We start from the raw sequence: 18,440 nt of genomic DNA, 5'->3' as shown, positions 1-18,440 counted from the left end.
CACTACTTGTCAGTAGTGAAACAGCAAAATGGCGAGAGTTATAGACAAAAATGGTGATGCGGGCAGACTTAAATAGGGACATTGCTGAGAGTTCCTCTTCCACCTTAATTATTGATGGGTTAGACTGTAGACTAATGATTCTCATCCCCTCCAGAATAAATATGGTCTTTCCCATTCCCAGCTTGTTTTCCTATTCACCCAAGACCTATGCTGGTGTTATTCTACCCTGCAATTCTCAGGGATGCCAGTAACTTGCTCCCCAAATTCTAGATAGCACTGAAGCTCAGACTTTGGTGAAGGAGAGGGGCAGAAGAGCCTGAAGAACAACAGGGGATGAAAGACTTCAGTGGCATTTGTGAATTGAGTAGGATGATGTCGTGGGTAGCAAGTACTGTGAACCTTGGAGTGATATTGGTGGCTAGGTTTGGAGGATGGTCATCGACAGCTTGATATCCTGTGAAGAGCAAGCCTATCTGATGCCAAAACATGTTGGATGGAGAGATTCAGAGTCTTCTTTTTTTCTCTTGTTGAGGAGCAAAGAACAGCAGCAGCAGTGATAAAAGGCTGGGCATGGAGGAGATAAGCAAAGCCATAGTCCCAAGCCCAGCTCCTCCTCACCTAGGGCTAACTGTTGTGCTGTCTCACTATCTGAGGACTCCTACTGAAGACAGCCTTCCTTGGGATTAATGCTAACAGGTTGGACTTGCTCATTTGCTTCCTTGGACGTCACGTACTCTCCTGGTGTCAGGAAGAACTGCAAAAGACATGGTGCTTTATGTATTTCTTCACACAAGGTTGTTGTAGGGGCAGTCCTCTGCAGAGACTGACACCTTTCCACTGCTCTGATAGTTAGTGAATATCTCAGAAAAAGACCTTGGGAACAGTCTCACTTCCAAATATATTGTGATTACTGCTTACACATGGGGTTTTGTGCTTATGGAGCTGGGGAACTGGCCTCCACTGCAATACCAGGGCAAGGACATACCTGTCAGATTCTGTTCACTGATCTTTTATTTTTTGGTTAGCCCACAAACAACACTTGAAAATTGACTATAGCTCTTGTAGTGGGATTTACTTGAGAGGGTGGTTGATACACCTTTCTACACTGATCTAGTAACAAACTGTAAGTTAGAGTGCTGCTTTCAAAAGGGATAAAAGAGATACGTCCAAGTAGTTTTATTTTTCCTTCCTTTATCTAACAGCATTTTTTTTCAGTGAAGGAGGTACAAGTCAATCAAAGCCCGCAGTGAGATCAGTGGATTTTTTTGTTTGTTTATTTGATAAGGATTGAAGATATAAATGGAACTATAAAGCTTGTTACTATTTGTAGCTTTTTCTCTTTTTTAGCCTTGCTACTTTTGTTGATGATGTTAGGTAATTCTGGATGTTGGAAAGGGAACAATCGAGTAGGTGGCATTTAGATTGGAATGAAGAAAAAACCATACAGCAAAACTGTGGAAGAAACAGCTGCTGTGGTCCTGTCACTTGCATAGCATTAGGTCAAATAGAATGTGATATGTCTCGGGGCTATGTATTCAGAGCTTACATCTTAGTTCAGTATGTTTTAAACAGCCACCTCTATGAAGCTAATGGAAAACAGGATTGCATTTGCATGCAGATCCCTGGGGAATTGCTTCTTGAATATTTAAGGAGCATGTGTCTGATGATACCTTCCCAGATTGCTTAGAGTAACTGTGTGGGTTTTGCTTAACATGAAAAAACTCGGGAAGTTCACACTGCAGATTAAATAAGTAATCAGTATTGAAATGGTTGGGCATATTATATAAATGGTTGGACAAATTATAGAAATCGTTTCCTTTTTATTGTCAGTAAGGGTAGTCTGTTAACCGTGCTTTAATCTAGCCTCTTTGTATTTAAATAATATTTTTTGAATGAAAAAACTGAGTAGGAGTGATTAGATGCTTTTAGGATTCTATACCTTATTAATCAAGACCACACTGGTATATTTTGTTTAGCTCATAGACTGTAAGGCCAGAAAAGGCTATTGTAATCATTTAGTCTAGGATCTTATGTAGCAGAAGACATAGGACTTTCCTAAATTAATTCCTCATTATAGTAAAGAGTTTTGTTATGGTTTTTTTTTAGAAAAAAAAAGTTATTATTGTGATAATCTCTATCACTGGCAATTTATATCTCTCTGTTCTAAGGAAGTTGTTTCAGTGGTTAATCACTCTTATTAAAGAAAAAAATCAAAGTGTTATTTCCCTTCTAACCTGAATTGCTTTAGATAAAGTTTTGAGCCATTGTCTCTTACCAGTCCTGTTTCAGGTAAAGGAGTTAGCCTCTTCTCCACCTGGTTTTTCTCACACGTAACCAAAAGAATATGATCGAGTGCCCTCTAACTCTCCCTTTGATAAGCTATAGATGCTGAATTCCTTCAGGCTTTTGCTGCTGTTTTCCAGTCTTTTGTCCTCTTGCCTGTTCCCAAGAAACATCTCTGATTTTTTTCACTAACTTTCACGTACTGTATGTGCTAAAACTAGGCATTGCATTCCTCTTGTCATTCCAACAGTGCCAAATACAAGCCTAATTTAATATCTGCACTCATTATTTCCAGATTGTACTTTCAAGAAAGATATAAGTCATTTCAATAGCAGTCTCATACTACCTGAAGCTCATTTAAAGATGATTATTATTAGTGCCCCCAAATCTTTTCCATAATTTTATTTCCCAGGAAAGAGTTTTTCCATCCCATTGCTAGATGCCTGCTCCAGTGTCTGCTCTTTGAAGGAGTGCAGAAAGGCTGAAATTCAGGGAAATATTTAAAATCTGCAAAATGTACCTCCTCGTGACAACTTAAAATGCATTAAATAGCTAGATAGCCTGTACTCTACCTCAACCAGAAGCCATAGACTTGATTTAGAAATAATTAAATGAAGTTTTATGGTGTGTATTATGTAGAAGATTAGACATCATGGCTATAATGATGCTTTCTGCTATTACTACTTCTATTTAAAGCAAAATACACTGTCTGAAAATAACAGAGTTGGGAGCCACATTTTCAGTACTTTTATGGTGCCACTACGGAAAGGCTATTTGATAGAATGATAGTGGAGATGTTGTTATACTGCTGCTTATGAACAGATATATTTTAATTATATTTTCATCACTTTATTAAGCTTAGCTTAATGGAATTTTGAGTCATTCAACTAGAAATGATTCTTTCCTGGTACAATGCAAATGTTAATGCTCTTCCAGATCTGCAGTGATACGCAATTTTTCTGAAATTGGAATTTGATTTTTGTTTGTTCTCTTTTTGTTAATTTTTAGCTTCCCAGTGAAGATACTGAAATATTTGAGAGTGCCTCCCAGTGCTTATCATTGCTGGTTCAGCTGTATGGAGGGAGCAGTCAGGAAAGTATGTCTCCCGAAAACATGGACAGCTTTGCTGAAGTACTGAAGTCCAAAAAAGATACACGACAACTGAAGCTTTTGTTGAGAATTATAAAGAGACTGGTAAGTCAGCTCCTAAATATTTTAAAAGTCCATGTATTTCTTTTATATCATTGGATAACTTCTGGCTGGGTTTTTCCCCCCTCTTAAAGTAAAAAAAAAAAAAGTATAAAAGAATTTTGAAAAGAAAATATATGAAGTTAAACTTCATGTCTTTGAATTTCAGTTAACTTCTCTGGAGAAGATAGCATTCCACACGTAAAACTTGTTACAAAATGATTGTTGGATTTCTCTTACTGCTGTTAGCTGTTCAGCTCTTTAAATAACTCGTTATTTATGTATTTGTTTAGTACTTCAGCTTTATGAAGTGCTGGAACAATGTCTTCTGAAAGAACTAACCTTGTAGCGTTAAATAGCTGCTCAGAAACACAGGGCTTGATTTCACGGTAAATAAAATGACATTTTGTACTTGACATAGGTTTGTGCGTAGACTGTTGACTCCTCATTCTCACCGAGTGATGGGGACCACTTCTGCTGAATTCTGGTTGTAATAAGAATGCCAATCCACGGGAATGGTGCAGGGGCTTAGTCTGGTGATGTTATTGACAGGAGTTTCAATGCTGTCATGCTCTGACATGGTGGCACGACAGCAGTGTTGTCTCTTTCAAGTAGCTTAGGTGGAAGACCTTCTGTATCTGTAACATTCAGGCAATACTATGGGGTTTTTTTTATCTTAAAGTGTCTTGATACAAGCTTTTGCCTGCATTGTCACCTTGCATTGGTTGATTACTTCACCCTTTACTCTCCAAAAGCAGGACTTTTCAATTAAAAGAGGGTACCTTTCCCAGTGTAGGAGGCAGAAGGCGCTTGAATTTTGCAAGTGCAGTGCTGGCTGCTAGAGTAAGGCCATAATCAATGACAGTAGGAATCATCCTACTTCAGGAATTAAGAAGCAGCAACTGTTTTTGTAAAGCTTTCAGAGATATTCCTGTCCTCTTTCTCCTCTCTCCTGTATTTACATAACAGGAATGTAAACACCATACATTTCTTCCCAGTTTTGCTCGGTCCTATCTCTCCTTAAACAAAGCATGAAAATATAAAATTAAAATTGAAATTATGTTTAAAATACATAATTTCTCTCATTCTTGATGTCATCTCAGGTTCACTCCTTTTATTTTCTCATGCTCTTCCTAAAAAGACAATTCCAGGAAAGATTTTTTTTGAAGACACTTCGTATTGATTTTTGCTTGTACTTGTGCTTCTCTTTCTGTGTAATTGTGCTGTGTAGACTTGGTTTTTGCTTTTTCCCAAAAGCAGTAAGAGAAAAGAGGCAACAAAATGTGAGGGAAGGAAAGAGAAAGAAGGCTGCAATATGCATATCTGGATTATTTGATTTTAGCATAGCTACAGACTTGTTTCCTTTCCCTCCATTTTGAAGACTATGGTTCAAAAGTTGACCTTAGCATGGGGGATGTTTAACACAGAAACTTCTGTTGATTCTCTTAAGAGAACAAAGCTATTCTATCACCTTTTGAATCTTGCAAGTTCCTGTACTTTTAGATCCCTCCCTTGAATACCAGTGATACTGGTACTTGTTATTTATAGTATCAGGCATAGATTTTCTGTAATTATTTTAATGAGATCATAGGATTTCTTTTGAAAGCAGGGTTCATAGATAATTTGACAGATTATTTAATAAATCTTACATTATTTCTCTAAACCTTAAAAAGTCCTGTTCAGAGGAGATTATTATCTTGTCAAAATTGTCATAATCATAAAAGACATTGAAATATAATCACATCTCTTTAAGAAGAATTCAGCCCACATCAGCTGTTCATGCTGAATGTTGAAGCCTAGAGCAGTGTTTTTCTTTTTCTTTTCTATTTTTTTTTTTTTAAATATCTGAGCAATATTTTAATGATGTTTTTCTTTTTCTTTTCTATTTTTTTTTTAAATATCTGAGCAATATATTAATGGGTCACATTAACTTTGGTGTTATAAGCACAGGTTATTACTTACGTCAGACAGGAATATACAAAAAAGAATTCAGTGTGTTTATATAATAGCTGCATTTGTAGCATGTAATTCTGGAAATAAAGAAAAGGCTTAGCAGTATGACTAGTTAATCTTTGTCCAGGTGTTTCATATGATGCCAGTGTGCCAATGGAGACATGTGTCTCAACTCTAGTCTTCGGTTGAAAACATGTCACAGAATGTATTGACATACAAGGTGACCAGTTTCCATCATTGCCAATCAGTGCTTGTACAGAGCATCTTTCCAAGCTTTGGTCACATTAACTTTGGTGTTATAAGCACAGGTTATTACTTACGTCAGACAGGAATATACAAAAAAGAATTCAATGTGTTTATATAATAGCTGCATTTGTAGCATGTAATTCTGGAAATAAAGAAAAGGCTTAGCAGTATGACTAGTTAATCTTTGTCCAGGTGTTTCATATGATGCCAGTGTGCCAATGGAGACATGTGTCTCAACTCTAGTCTTCGGTTGAAAACATGTCACAGAATGTATTGACATACAAGGTGATCATACCTTGATGGTTATCAATGCCTATGAATAGTTAAAGGGTGGGTGTCAAGAGGATGGGGCCAATCTTTTCTCAGTGGTGCCCAGTGACAGGACAAGAGGTAATGGGCACAAACTTGAACATAAGACGTTCCACCTAAACATGAGGAGGAACTTCCTTCCTTTGAGGGCAGAGCCCTGGAAGAGGCTGCCCAGAGAGGTGGTGGAGTCTCTGTCTCTGGAGATATTCACAAACCCGCCTGGACACGTTCCTGTGCAACCTGCTCTGACAGGGGGTTGGACTGGATGATCTCCAGAGGTCCCTTCCAACTCCATTCTGTGATGAAATGGAAAGGTATATCTATGTGTTGTTTTAATTTAATAGTATTCATTCATTAAGTTTTATCTCCAATGGTTGGAGGAGGTTTTTTGGACAAAGTTGGAGGTTTGTTTTGAGGTTTTTTTGGTTTTGTTTGTGATTTTTTTAGTAGTCATTTTTTGTTGTCGACTTTGACCAGGAAATTGACTGCAGGGCAATATAATCTTGCAACACTTTCTTCACTGTTTTTTGCCCTACAATTTCGTAGTATTCATTTATTAAACAGAAATAAAGATATAGGCGGGAGGGGGATCTTCGTACAGACTGACTAATGGAATCACCATGAACAGCCCTTTTTGTAGGCTTTATTTTGCTGTGAAAAGAAATCATTAGGAGTTAAAACCAGAAAAAAATATGCTTTGAGCTGACTTTTGTAACTGTGTAAGTAAGGATCATTTAAAAGCTTTAAAGAGGCAGCATTGACTGTCTTCTCTCTTTTTTTTTTTTTTTTTAATAGTCACCTCTTAGCTTTCAGAGCTTTTGGCTCTGTCAGGCCCAGGTTAACCAGTCTTTTTCAAGAATGTTCTTTCACCGATATCAATATAATGGACAGAGACAGAATAAAACTATTGAATCAAAGCAACGGGGTTTGGTGGTTTTGGTTTTTTTCCCCCTTCGGGCCTTTTACTAACTTTCTTGGTCTGGTTGCTTCATCTTGGGTTAGACAACACTGCTATTCAGATAGTGTTCATCTTTTTTAGCAGCATTTGTATAACTGATCAGTGACGTCAGGGAAGTGATCTTTTCCCATTCTTTGATTCTTGGAGCCCCTTCTGCCACCCTTTATGGAAATCACTATCTTATCATTTCATCTCTTCTGTGAAGATGTAGTGAATCTTATTACAGTCCAGTAAATCATCTAGATTAAAAGTATTTCTTTGTGAAGTGGAAGGAATTTTCATTTTGGAAGCAAATAGTTCAATTTTTGCCTGCTTTATGGAGAAGTTTTTAATTTCTCTTTTTCCCTAGAGGAAAAAGAGTCTACCTGCTGTCTCCATTTACCATCTAGTATGCAATGTAAAGGCAAGTGATTATCACCAGAATTTTTATAGGATTAGTCAATATATCTCAACTGGACACATAATCACTGTGGGATTACAGCTGGGGACTGAGAAATAAAATGTATCAGCTTTCAGAACAAGAGAAGACTTTTTATTCTATCTAGTAATAAGGAAAAATTCCTCTGAGAAAAATGAATAAGCATCAGGCTTTAACAGGCAATTCTGCACTCACTGTGGGGAGTGGACTTTTGTTTTGTGACTCCTACCTTAAGTACTTGTCAGAAAGTATAGTTGAATTCTACCTAAATCACATAAATCACACCTTTTTTTTTTCCTTCTGATCATCTTTCTAGAACCTCATTTTCACTAATTTGCGTATCTTAACTGTCAAAAAGTTGTTCATCCCTTATTTGTGAGCATTTGATGACATTTAAGTTGTCATCTGCATGTCAGATAACCTGTGGGGGATACACATAAGGATTTCTCTAATTGTATTGGTCTGTGTAGTAAGGATGTTAATTATAACATTGTATTGGTCTGTGTAGTAAGGATGTTAAGGCAGAATTATAATACTTGAGTTGTGTGCAAAGGTTTGTATTTTATCATTAATTTCATTATAGGACCGTTGAACACCAGTTTGTTTTCCTTGCCAGTCTGGCCTACAGCTACCTACAGGAAGATTTACTGTCCTGTTTCCAATGAAACAAAACCTGGGGAACCAGTGATCACTGTGCCTAAAATATCATCCAAGTCATGTGTCCCTAAGTATTTCTGTCATGTAGGTTAGTAACTCTGTCATCCCGAGTTTTATACAGAGATGGGCTGAGTTTACATCTTCTGAATTCGAGAGTTGTGTGTTTGTATATTGAAATCTATGTATATACTTTTACTGTGATAGTTCCCAGATTGGGTCCTGGTTATATTAGTCACTGATCATGCATTGTGGGGAAAGGTATTTAGAGCTTGAAGAGATACACAGTCTGGGTAGCACAAGTGTTGGATTTAGGGTAGCAATTCTGTAGTCCCTCTCCAAGTCAAACATCTTGCTGGAGATGCACTCCTCAGTAGGTTCCTGCAAGTACATCTGCAGGGAGCTTCCTTCAAAAAAGGTGAAGCAAAATCCCAAGAGATTTTCAGATAGCATCCCTTCTATGGCTTCAGCTCTGAGGAGTCAGTGCCACAAGGAGGTGCTTGTGCAGCAATTCCCAGCAGAGTCTGCTTTCCCAGAATCTCACAAAGCTGCAGAAACCTGTTGGTGTATCTGCTGTCGAGAGAGCACAGTACTCTCAAATAAGCTCTATTAGCTGTAGAAATGCATCTTATGCATCTTTCTCCTAACCTGAATCTTTTAAGCGTGCCTTTAATTAATTTCATTAATTACTAAGGTAATCCATAATACTCCATTGCTCTAAGGAATAACATAGCAACAGAGATGTTTGTTAGACTGTGAATACAATCCTCACTTGTGGGGTGCTGACATGTATAGGTGTATTCACTATAAATGCATGTGTTGTTATGTATGTTTTCTTTGACTTGCATACCTTTTTAAAATCCAACTGATTCTTATAAGAAAAATATCTATCCTTCATTAGTATTAGTCTCTTATTTTGAAGTTGTTACCAAGCCTACACTCCTCCTTTATAGACCATCTTTTGTTGACTTCAGTCTAATAGAGTACCCGAGAGAGCACAGTACTCTCAAATAAGCTCTATTAGCTGTAGAAATGCATCTTATGCATCTTTCTCCTAACCTGAATCTTTTAAGCGTGCCTTTAATTAATTTCATTAATTACTAAGGTAATCCATAATACTCCATTGCTCTAAGGAATAACATAGCAACAGAGATGTTTGTTAGACTGTGAATACAATCCTCACTTGTGGGGTGCTGACATGTATAGGTGTATTCACTATAAATGCATGTGTTGTTATGTATGTTTTCTTTGACTTGCATACCTTTTTAAAATCCAACTGATTCTTATAAGAAAAATATCTATCCTTCATTAGTATTAGTCTCTTATTTTGAAGTTGTTACCAAGCCTACACTCCTCCTTTATAGACCATCTTTTGTTGACTTCAGTCTAATAGAGTAACGTCCTTGGGTAGGATGAAACATTTTGTTCAATGCAAACAACTTAAGATCCAAAAAGAAGAAACTAATCAACATTAAGATAGATTAAGCAGATCATAAACAATATGGGTTTCTCAAAATGCTTTGAAACAAATACAGGGGAAGGATAACGCCTCTCCACCCTTCCCGCCGTGTGGGGAAGCTCCCTCTACACACCTGGACATGCCTTTATTTTAGAGTTTTAATGAAATTGAAGAGGGTCCCCAGAGATAAGAGATGGGGAGGCCTCCAAAGCCTTCTCCTCCACTGCTGGGTTTCAATCCAGTCGCAAAGTAAGCTTTTAAATACAGCTTTTTGCACGTATTTTGACTGAAATGCAATCTAATGACACTCCTTTTTTTTTTCTTTTTTTTTCCTCCAAAAAAACAAAGAATATTTGCAGAGTCCCTGGTGAATATTAGCAGTCAGCAGGGATATTTGTGAGTTGCAATTGCTGGGCCAGGGCCTTCCCTTTGCTCAAGAAGCAATATATTCTGTTTACAGTGAACAGTTAAGAAAAGTTAGTTTAAATTACTCAGAAGGTGAGTGCAGCTAATCACAATTACTTCTAATGTAGTGTAATTTAAAGAAATTCAGCATTTGGCATGCATAGCTCTCTTGCGGCACAGCCCCTTTGCTGTGTTTTGTGATTCCCTGAGCAGAGAATTGAGGCAATATTGGCTAATTTATCTGAGTAATTTGGATTTTTTAAAAATCTCAGTTAAGCTGTATTTTGAATTCTGTGTACAGTTTATAATGTCCTGTGGGCTGTACCAAATTCTCATGACAATGAAATACTGTACTTTTGTCATTAAATGCTGTTAGAAGATATTTTTTTAAGCTTGGTAAAGCATTTTCAGTAGCACTGAGAAGGAAGACATTTAGTCAATGATAGTGTGATTGTTGAATAGTCAAAACTTAATATCCCAATGTGTTCTCAGACATTCTACAAGCAACATCAAGTCCTAAAATATGGATTATTTAGTTTAGAATTATTTACTTGATATTAAGAATAACATAGCTTTTCAAAAAGCACGTTTTTAAAGTACTGTATGAAAATGTTGTTTGTATGTCTAGCAATACTTAGGATATCCAGCTGCGAGATATATATCCAATATGTGATTGGATATATACACATACCCAGTACATGTATGTATATATATGTCCACATATATACATGTATCCAGACACGTATCCAATATGTGATTATCATTTGAGATCCAGTGGCATTCTTTATAGTAGTATGCATGATTAATTTTAACTTGACTAATAAGTTCTGTGTACTGAAAACCAGGACACAAATTTTCACTGTATAGGTCTGGTAAGAATTTTCATTTTTCATCTGAAATAGACACTGTTTCACCTTAGAGGCATGTGCGTATTTATGACCTGTGTGCCTGGCTTATGTAGCTTTTGAAGGGCTAAATTAATTTACTTTTTGTGTAACCCATGGAGGTGTTTTTAGGATGCTGAAGAGTAGTACAACATGTTAGTGCTGTCCTTGACTTTCTCTTTTTTTTACATTTGCATCCTATGGTTTTTACTGGAGGAGAGGGAAGGAATGTTTTGGTATTTCGATTTGCACACTTGGTTAGAGCACTGAAAGAATTTTAATACGCCTTTTCTGTTTCTGATTAGCCTTCCTTTTCATTTACCTCTTTGAATTTTACAATATCCTTCTTTCAGTTGGCCAAAACTCTTAAGTGCAGCATTCTGAAGTTATATACTGATGAGTTTTCTTTCCAATGCTTATTCTTCTGTCTTATGAAATTAAACAGAACAAGTATCCATGGGTAAGTTTCAGTCACTGATGCAGTCCCTGGAATTCTTATCTTTCCTTATCTTGTCACTTTTGATCCTGTCCAGAAGTTCTGTGGCTGATACCAGATTGCAGAAAATTTTGCTATTTCTTTGCCCAAAGCACTAGATGGTACAAGAATGCTCTGCTTATTTCTCCTCATAGAAAAGGCAAATATTTAAATCTCAGTAAGATTGTCCAGGCTTATGGGATCACTTATTTCTGGCTGCGTCAGAATCCTCTTCTGCAGTGTGAATTTTTTACTTCTCTGACTACACTTGCTCAAATTCACTTTATGTAGTATAGCTTGTATCCCTGTGTGTGTATAACCATAAACACAGTGTATTTCCTTTTTGTATGTGACTTGGGGTGTTCTTAACTCAAAGTGTCAAGATATTATTAACAGCTGTGAGAATTAGCATTTTATTTTAATTGGATCTAAGCTGAGATGATTTTTGTTCAGCTGATCCCTGGGGTCCACGAGCCTATTCTATTAAAAATACTACATCTGGTGGTAAAATCAAAACATTAGGTAATGATATATAAAGTCAGATGGTGAGGAATTTTTTATGCAATTAACTTGCCATTTTGGGGGTTATACAGGAGCTTGTATAGCTTGGAAGGTTTTGGTTAAGGAAATATTTACTGGGACTTCTAACTTTTGATGTGATTTAGGTCACCTTTTTGCAGCTGGTGAGTGATATGTCTGGAATATCTATGGTTATTTTAATCTAGAAGTGCTGTTTTGTTGTATACGATTACACCTCTGCAATGACTAATTTGCTGCCAGTGTTTTTGCTGTAACTGTGAAGTACTTTCTCCATATCAAAGAGAGCACGCTATCCTTCCTCTGGTATCTCCACCACATAGACAAACACCTGCTTTGCTAGCAAATCATGTATTGATTTCTCCCACTCCCACCCCAAAAGTTCAAGTGGAGGGCTGTTTTAATGGTTTTCCTTAATTTTTCTTTAGTGTTTTGTTGTGGTTTTTTTATGCTGACAGCTTTCTAATACACAGCTGGATGGCTCCTGCTTCGCTGCTCTCTGCTTTGTCCTAGCAGCTTTATGTTCAATATTACTCACCTGCCCTCATAAGCTACTGTGCTGTCTAACATTTGCAAAATATTTCATGGCCCTCAGATAAGGAGTAGTAAATATCAACAACGTGGATCTACCAATTGAATAGGATTAAATTATTAAAAGCATTTTCTCAGCTTGAATGTTAATGCCAGGTTGTACATATTTCCAGGGTCTGTGGCATTAATGTGTGTATATGCACAGTATTATTTCGTTATTATTAGAAATGAATTGCATTAGTGCCTGTAGACCAGGACCCAGTTGTGGTAAACTCATTGCAAGCACAGTAAAAGTCATTTCTTGCTCCAAAGAACAATCCAGCTTGTTTTGTGTATTCAAAATAAGCTCAAGGAATTGTGTGAAAGTGACTCTCCCAAATAGGAAATAATTTGACACGAAGATGACCATACTGGATGAAACAGGTCCTTGGACAGTGTTCAGTTCTGTGCAAACAGGAATGGGAATTTATCTGGTTGATCCTGATGATTAATACAAAAATACCTTCATTTTATCTCAAATTAAATTTGTTATGGTCACAGGAGTATTTCAAAACCCTTAGTTTTCATCTAATCTTCATGTGAGGTCATTACCAGAAACTAAAAAAGCTTTGAAAGATTGTGGTTGCCCATGTTGAAGATGAGATACAGATACGCACAGAAACCAGGTTTACTCTGACTTTTTACAAACTCACATTGCAAACCCTTCAACAAAACTTCCCTTTCTTATTACGTCTATTCTCTTAAACTCAGTCTTCTTTCTGACAAGTTCACTGAGGGTGAAATAGTCCATTACATTTCAGCATGCAAGTAAAATTATAGCTACCATGTACCAGGAGAAAATCTAATGTAGAAATTAGATTCCCTATTGGAAAGCAGTGGCCCTTCCTTTGACTTCTAAATCACCTAGTACTCGACAGCCAGAGTAAAAGGTCTTGACATTTCCTCTTTGTTAATCCTCAGTGCTCCCTTATTTTCCTTGCCAATGTTTCTACCTATTGATTTTTAAAATATATTTCCAGTTCTGCACTTTAATAGGGCATCTGACAAACATCAGCCGTGTTTTGCTCTGTCTAGACTCTTACCCTCTTCAGCTCTGTAAGGCTGGAGCATTGCTGAGAGCTGGAATTCTCCAAAACCTTGCCATGAGCAAATCAGTAGGTTACACAGAGCTTGACTCCATAACCAGTGTGTGGATGCAGATAAACAGGGATTATAGCTGGAGTGATGAAAAGGTTAGATTGTAGAGGGAGACAGTCCTTGGCCATCAAGTCATGAGAATGTGGGACTCTGAGGCACATGAATTAGGCAAAGGAGACACACAGACTGACAGAGCAGTTCACATACGGGTTGTCTGTCAGATGGAAATTATAAGTAAAAATATGAGACAGATACAACAACAGTATGCTGGTCGTGATAATGAGAGCAAGCAATATGACCATATAAAGCAAAAGGAAGGCAGTGTTTACAGAGTTAGAGATTGTTGGAAAGATCAAAGATGAAAATTATTTTATAAGCATCAGTCAGAACATATGTGCTATGAAAGAAAACAAACCAGTTAAAGTTTTTTCCCTGGATATCTCCTGTATCTAATGATTGGTTGACGTATTCATTAACAATAAGTGCATACTTTCAAAGTTCCCCAACAGAGGACCCACGCTCACATACTAATCCCTGGCTTTATGAACATGCTAGTGCACAATTTCAGATGAGTGCATGATTCACATAAATGTTCTGAAACAAGGTTATGTTTAAAAATAGCATTTGCGTGCACTGAGATTAGACTTTCTGTAGATTTCTACAGTAAGTGACGCCCCTCCCCAAGTTCAAACACCGACTCAATCCAGCATCTTCAGTGATGAAACCTCAACATTTTAAATTATGAAGACTCTGCTAGTTAAACATTTATAAAATGCCCAGTGCTGTCACTTCTTTAAACTATTAAAACATAATGTTTTTATAGGAACATCATTATAAATTTATAACAAATTTAATTTGTGGTGATGCAGTGTTCTATGGGCTGTGAATTACTGTCCTAAATTTCAGATAGCATATGCTTTCTCTGGGATGCAATGCCTAGTTGATGAGTTCATATGATGCAGCAGAAGAATATCTCATAATTTTCATGCCATCTCTACTCTGCTTACACAGTTTGCTTTTTTAGACCTCTAAGGGGGCATTTTAGGAGCAATGAAGTTTACATGCAATCCTCAGTCTTATCAAAAGCAGGTGATTACCTAAATCCTTTAATATAAATAAAAGAGTACTTCTTCCAGTAGTATGTAACGGTCGTTTAGAAATGGATCGACAGATGGGTGTAATTTTATAGTATCAAATAGTTCCAATGATTTAAAATTCATTTTTAAAGAAATATATTGGTGTACTTAATTGCAGCAGAACTGTTGTGGAACATAACACCAGTATATCTTGAAATGTCAAAATGGTATGTTCCATAGTGCCTAATACTGTACTTTGTGGATGAAAATCTGATCTTTATGCTGTAAATCCTCAGTAATTGTAATTGATAGACTTATTGCTTATTAAAATTGCATGAGAAGAGATAATTAATATCAAAATCTGCCCCTACCTGTGCTAAACAAAATGTGTGTATAAAAATCTGCCATGTCTAGATGATGTGAGGTATATATAGGTGACATGAGGTATGTATACTAAACAATGGGGGCCAGGAGACTAACAGTTAAAACAAATTACATGATTTAACTGCAATTTACTGTTGTCCCCTTTTGTCACTGAAAAAAAGAAGAAATAATTGAGGCATAATACCTTGAGCTCATTCTAACTGAATGCTTCCTTTGTGGCTTTCCATGCAAGACACCATTGTTTCCAGGGAAATGCCAGCTCGGGGCTCTCTACCTGTCCCCCAGGCAGAGGTTTTCCCTGTGGTGGGTTTGGGGAGATAAAAAAGCAGAATTTCCCTGGGGAGCCTGGGCTCTGTGCTGCTGGGCCCCGAGTGCCGGAGCAGGAAAGCTCTGCAGAGCTCACCGGTAAAGCAGTATTTAGTCAGCCCTAAGATTTTAACTAAGACCCCTCAGTGAGCAGCTGTATTGCCTATTTTCATTAGAGCAAAAGTCTAGACAAAGCAGATTGGGGTTAAAATTCAAAAACACATTAATCTTTTACAATTGGAATAATTCCCATGGAAATGAGTATATAACACATCCTCATACTGCTACTTTTCATCAAAGTACTAACAGTATTTAAATACTATAAAAGGTTAATTTTTAGCATACTTGGTAAAATAACATATTTCCATAAAGCAAAAAAGGAATCATTGTTTATAAAAGATCAGGGCTCTCTTTTGTCGTTTTAAACCATTAGTGCAGTTTATGTATTTGCTGTATAAATGGGGGTATATTCACGTAACGGCACACTATTTATTTTCAAAGTCTATAACTATAAGATGGCAAAGAGTCTAAGAGTAATTTGTGCCCCATATATCAGTCAGATGTGTGTGACCCTGACTCTGCTAATATAGCAATATTTCTTTTAGCTTGGCGAGGAAAATTCTTATTGCTGAGAAGCAAATTACAGCTGTCATTGAAAGATTTAAATAATATGCCCTCAGGATTGCTCGAGTGGACTGTTGCTCCACTGAGGAGCTCTGACGACATCAGAGAGATGCTCATGCAATTTATTCATGTAATTGTAGTTCCAAGATGGAATATATATTACATTTTGAAGGTGATGTTATTTAATAATGAATGATTTTATAGACTCTTCTAGTCCCTGTATCGCTTTGCCATTATATTTGTTAGGATCCTTTTCTTGACATGTCCTTTTTATTCTACATTTCCACCTCTGCTTATATGGTTTTGATTCTTCTCTCCTGAACCAGATACTCCTGATTTTTCTTGAAACTTACTTTTTTTTTTTTTCTTTTTTAAACAAAGCTGAAAGCTTTGTGGGAATTGATGTTGAAATCTGGAGGAGTAAGAATGTTAAAATGCCTACTTTCATCTTATGTTTCGGCCACTGCAGGTTTCAACAAGATTCTCTTCCCTTCTTGCAGCTTCATACTTCAATTTTGCATAAGTATTTATGATCTCATGAGTACATAATTGCATTAGCATACTGCTGTGTGCTTGTGTGTGTGTACCTATTAGACTTATATACTATTCTGTAATCCTTTAACATTTTCTCATTAAATTATAATTTCTCTTATTTTTTTTGCTATTTCCATCTACATAATGGCTAAAAGTTTCTAAAATTACTAAAGTTTGCATTACCTTATTTTTTCAAATTTAGGTGCAGAGATTCCAAAGAATAACTAATTTCCTGAAAGTACTAATTACTTCTGAATATCAGGCCTACAAAAAGTTTCTCCAGTTTAGAATCCCAAATAATTTGCTTCTTTATGTCCTAGAAAAAAAAAAGTATTTATCTTAGAAAAGGGCTGAAAGACGAGACCAAGGAATTGACTGGGGAGCAGAAATTCTATAGCATGCTAAATATTTTGGTTTAACAATTTACATTCCATTTGAGTTTAAGTTCTTTCAGTTGTACATTTCAAGAAAATGAAACGTAGTGAAATGGGATGCTGTGATCTGAGACTAAGCTATGGGGGAAGCCCAATAGTCTTTCTAAAAGCAAAGCTAGCATCTGTAGGTTTTTAGTTTTTAAAGCTTGTATCTGTGTCTTTTTCTTTATTCCCCTTTTAAAAAACTTAAATGGGACATGAATCTAGAAATGATGTAATCAAGCTTTTGACCCACAAAGTTCAAATGGCTTTGAAAAGAGGCACGCTGAATTTGTCCACCTCTGCTAGAAAATTATAGCGGCCAAACGTCAATCTGCCAAGATTGTTTTATTCAATTCTTGACTGGTACCTTGTAGAATACTTCAGGAGCTTAAAAAATGATGATACTTTTAGTTGAACTTGGATGAGAAAGTAGAATGCAAATGTAATCGCTCTGACAGTGAGTTAATGACTCTGGGACATCTGGGAGTAGGGCGAGGTGCAGAGGACAGTGGCAGGATGTGGACTGGAATATGAAAGGAGCAGCATTGACTGTTGCTGAATACGTCTATGTGAGAAGGAAAAATAACGATGTCTTGCAATTATTGAAGGTGAGAAATAGAAAGCAGTGACGAACGCTGTCTCGGTGTCATGGAGGCACTGCAGTTCTGAATGTAATTCCCAAACAATATGAAACACAGTAGATTTTGTGACTACTGAACATATTGATTTAAGCGTGATATGAATCCTGTGGCACACTCTGTACAGCCTGTCCCCTCTATAGCTCTGCTCTGATCCAGCTCCCCACCCAATTTACAGGGGTTCAGCTTGTGGCCTCTTCATTCCAGCAGAGGAAGGAGGGAGATTGGAGGTGGTTGCACTTCTCTTGTACCTTTTTGGTCTTTTCCCCTGGGGTGGACAGGGATGCATCTCCCACTTTCCTGCAAAGATGGCTCAGAGCTAGACTTGTGTAATGTCCATAGCGGGGTCTGTGCTCCGGTGAAGTTTTATGTGTTCAGGAAGACCGTAGGGTGGGAGGAGGAGAAGGGGCACCAAAGCCACCTTGTATTATAGTGTCATAATTGGCTGAGGTCTTCTAGGGACATTTTCTAGTCACAATCAATTATTAGTGAGAAGTTCTGGCAACCTTACTTGAACTCTCATCCAAAAGATTCAATAATATGTTTAGTGGTATCATGCTAACATCATGTGAGCTGCACTGCTTCCCATCCACTCGTTTAAAAGAAAGCAAAAAGGGTGGTTTTGTTTTAAACAGAAAATCACCCAAGGTACATGACACAGCTGGATAACTCTTGGTACTTCACTAATAAAGCAGCTACAGGTGTGATAGTCTCTGTGCCCCCCGGTCTTCCATCAACCCTATTGCTCTGCAAGGCAGGTGGTGCAAACATGTGCACTGCACACCAGTGCAACAGTCCTGATGAAAAATTTGGGGAAACAGGTTATGTCTTTCTTACATAATTAATATATTGCTAGATCTAATACTTGGAATATTGAGATGTCTTACGAGAGAGTCATCACAGCTTTTATATAAAACTTGAAAAATCAAATGAAGAAAATTATAATATTTTCTGCCACTCAAGTGGCTTGCAAAGCTCATTATTTTTGTGTTATTTTCCTGACATTAATCTTTTCACTAAAACCA

The 18,440-nt window shown here is 37.0% G+C and overlaps 1 protein-coding gene across 1 annotated transcript in view; it reads left to right on the top strand.

The window, feature by feature from the left end:
* Window positions 1-18,440, top strand: part of ULK4 (unc-51 like kinase 4) — a 228,272-nt gene that overhangs the window by 166,778 nt on the left and 43,054 nt on the right. Inside the window, exon 36 of the mRNA XM_014958034.1 lies at window positions 3,292-3,477. Coding sequence (XP_014813520.1) covers window positions 3,292-3,477 — 186 coding nt within the window. The remainder of the gene's footprint in view (window positions 1-3,291; window positions 3,478-18,440) is intronic.

Source organism: Calidris pugnax, unplaced genomic scaffold (genome assembly GCF_001431845.1).
Source record: "Calidris pugnax isolate Ruff unplaced genomic scaffold, ASM143184v1 scaffold364, whole genome shotgun sequence".
NCBI lineage: Eukaryota > Metazoa > Chordata > Aves > Charadriiformes > Scolopacidae > Calidris > Calidris pugnax.
This window is presented reverse-complemented; position numbering and strand designations above follow the sequence as displayed.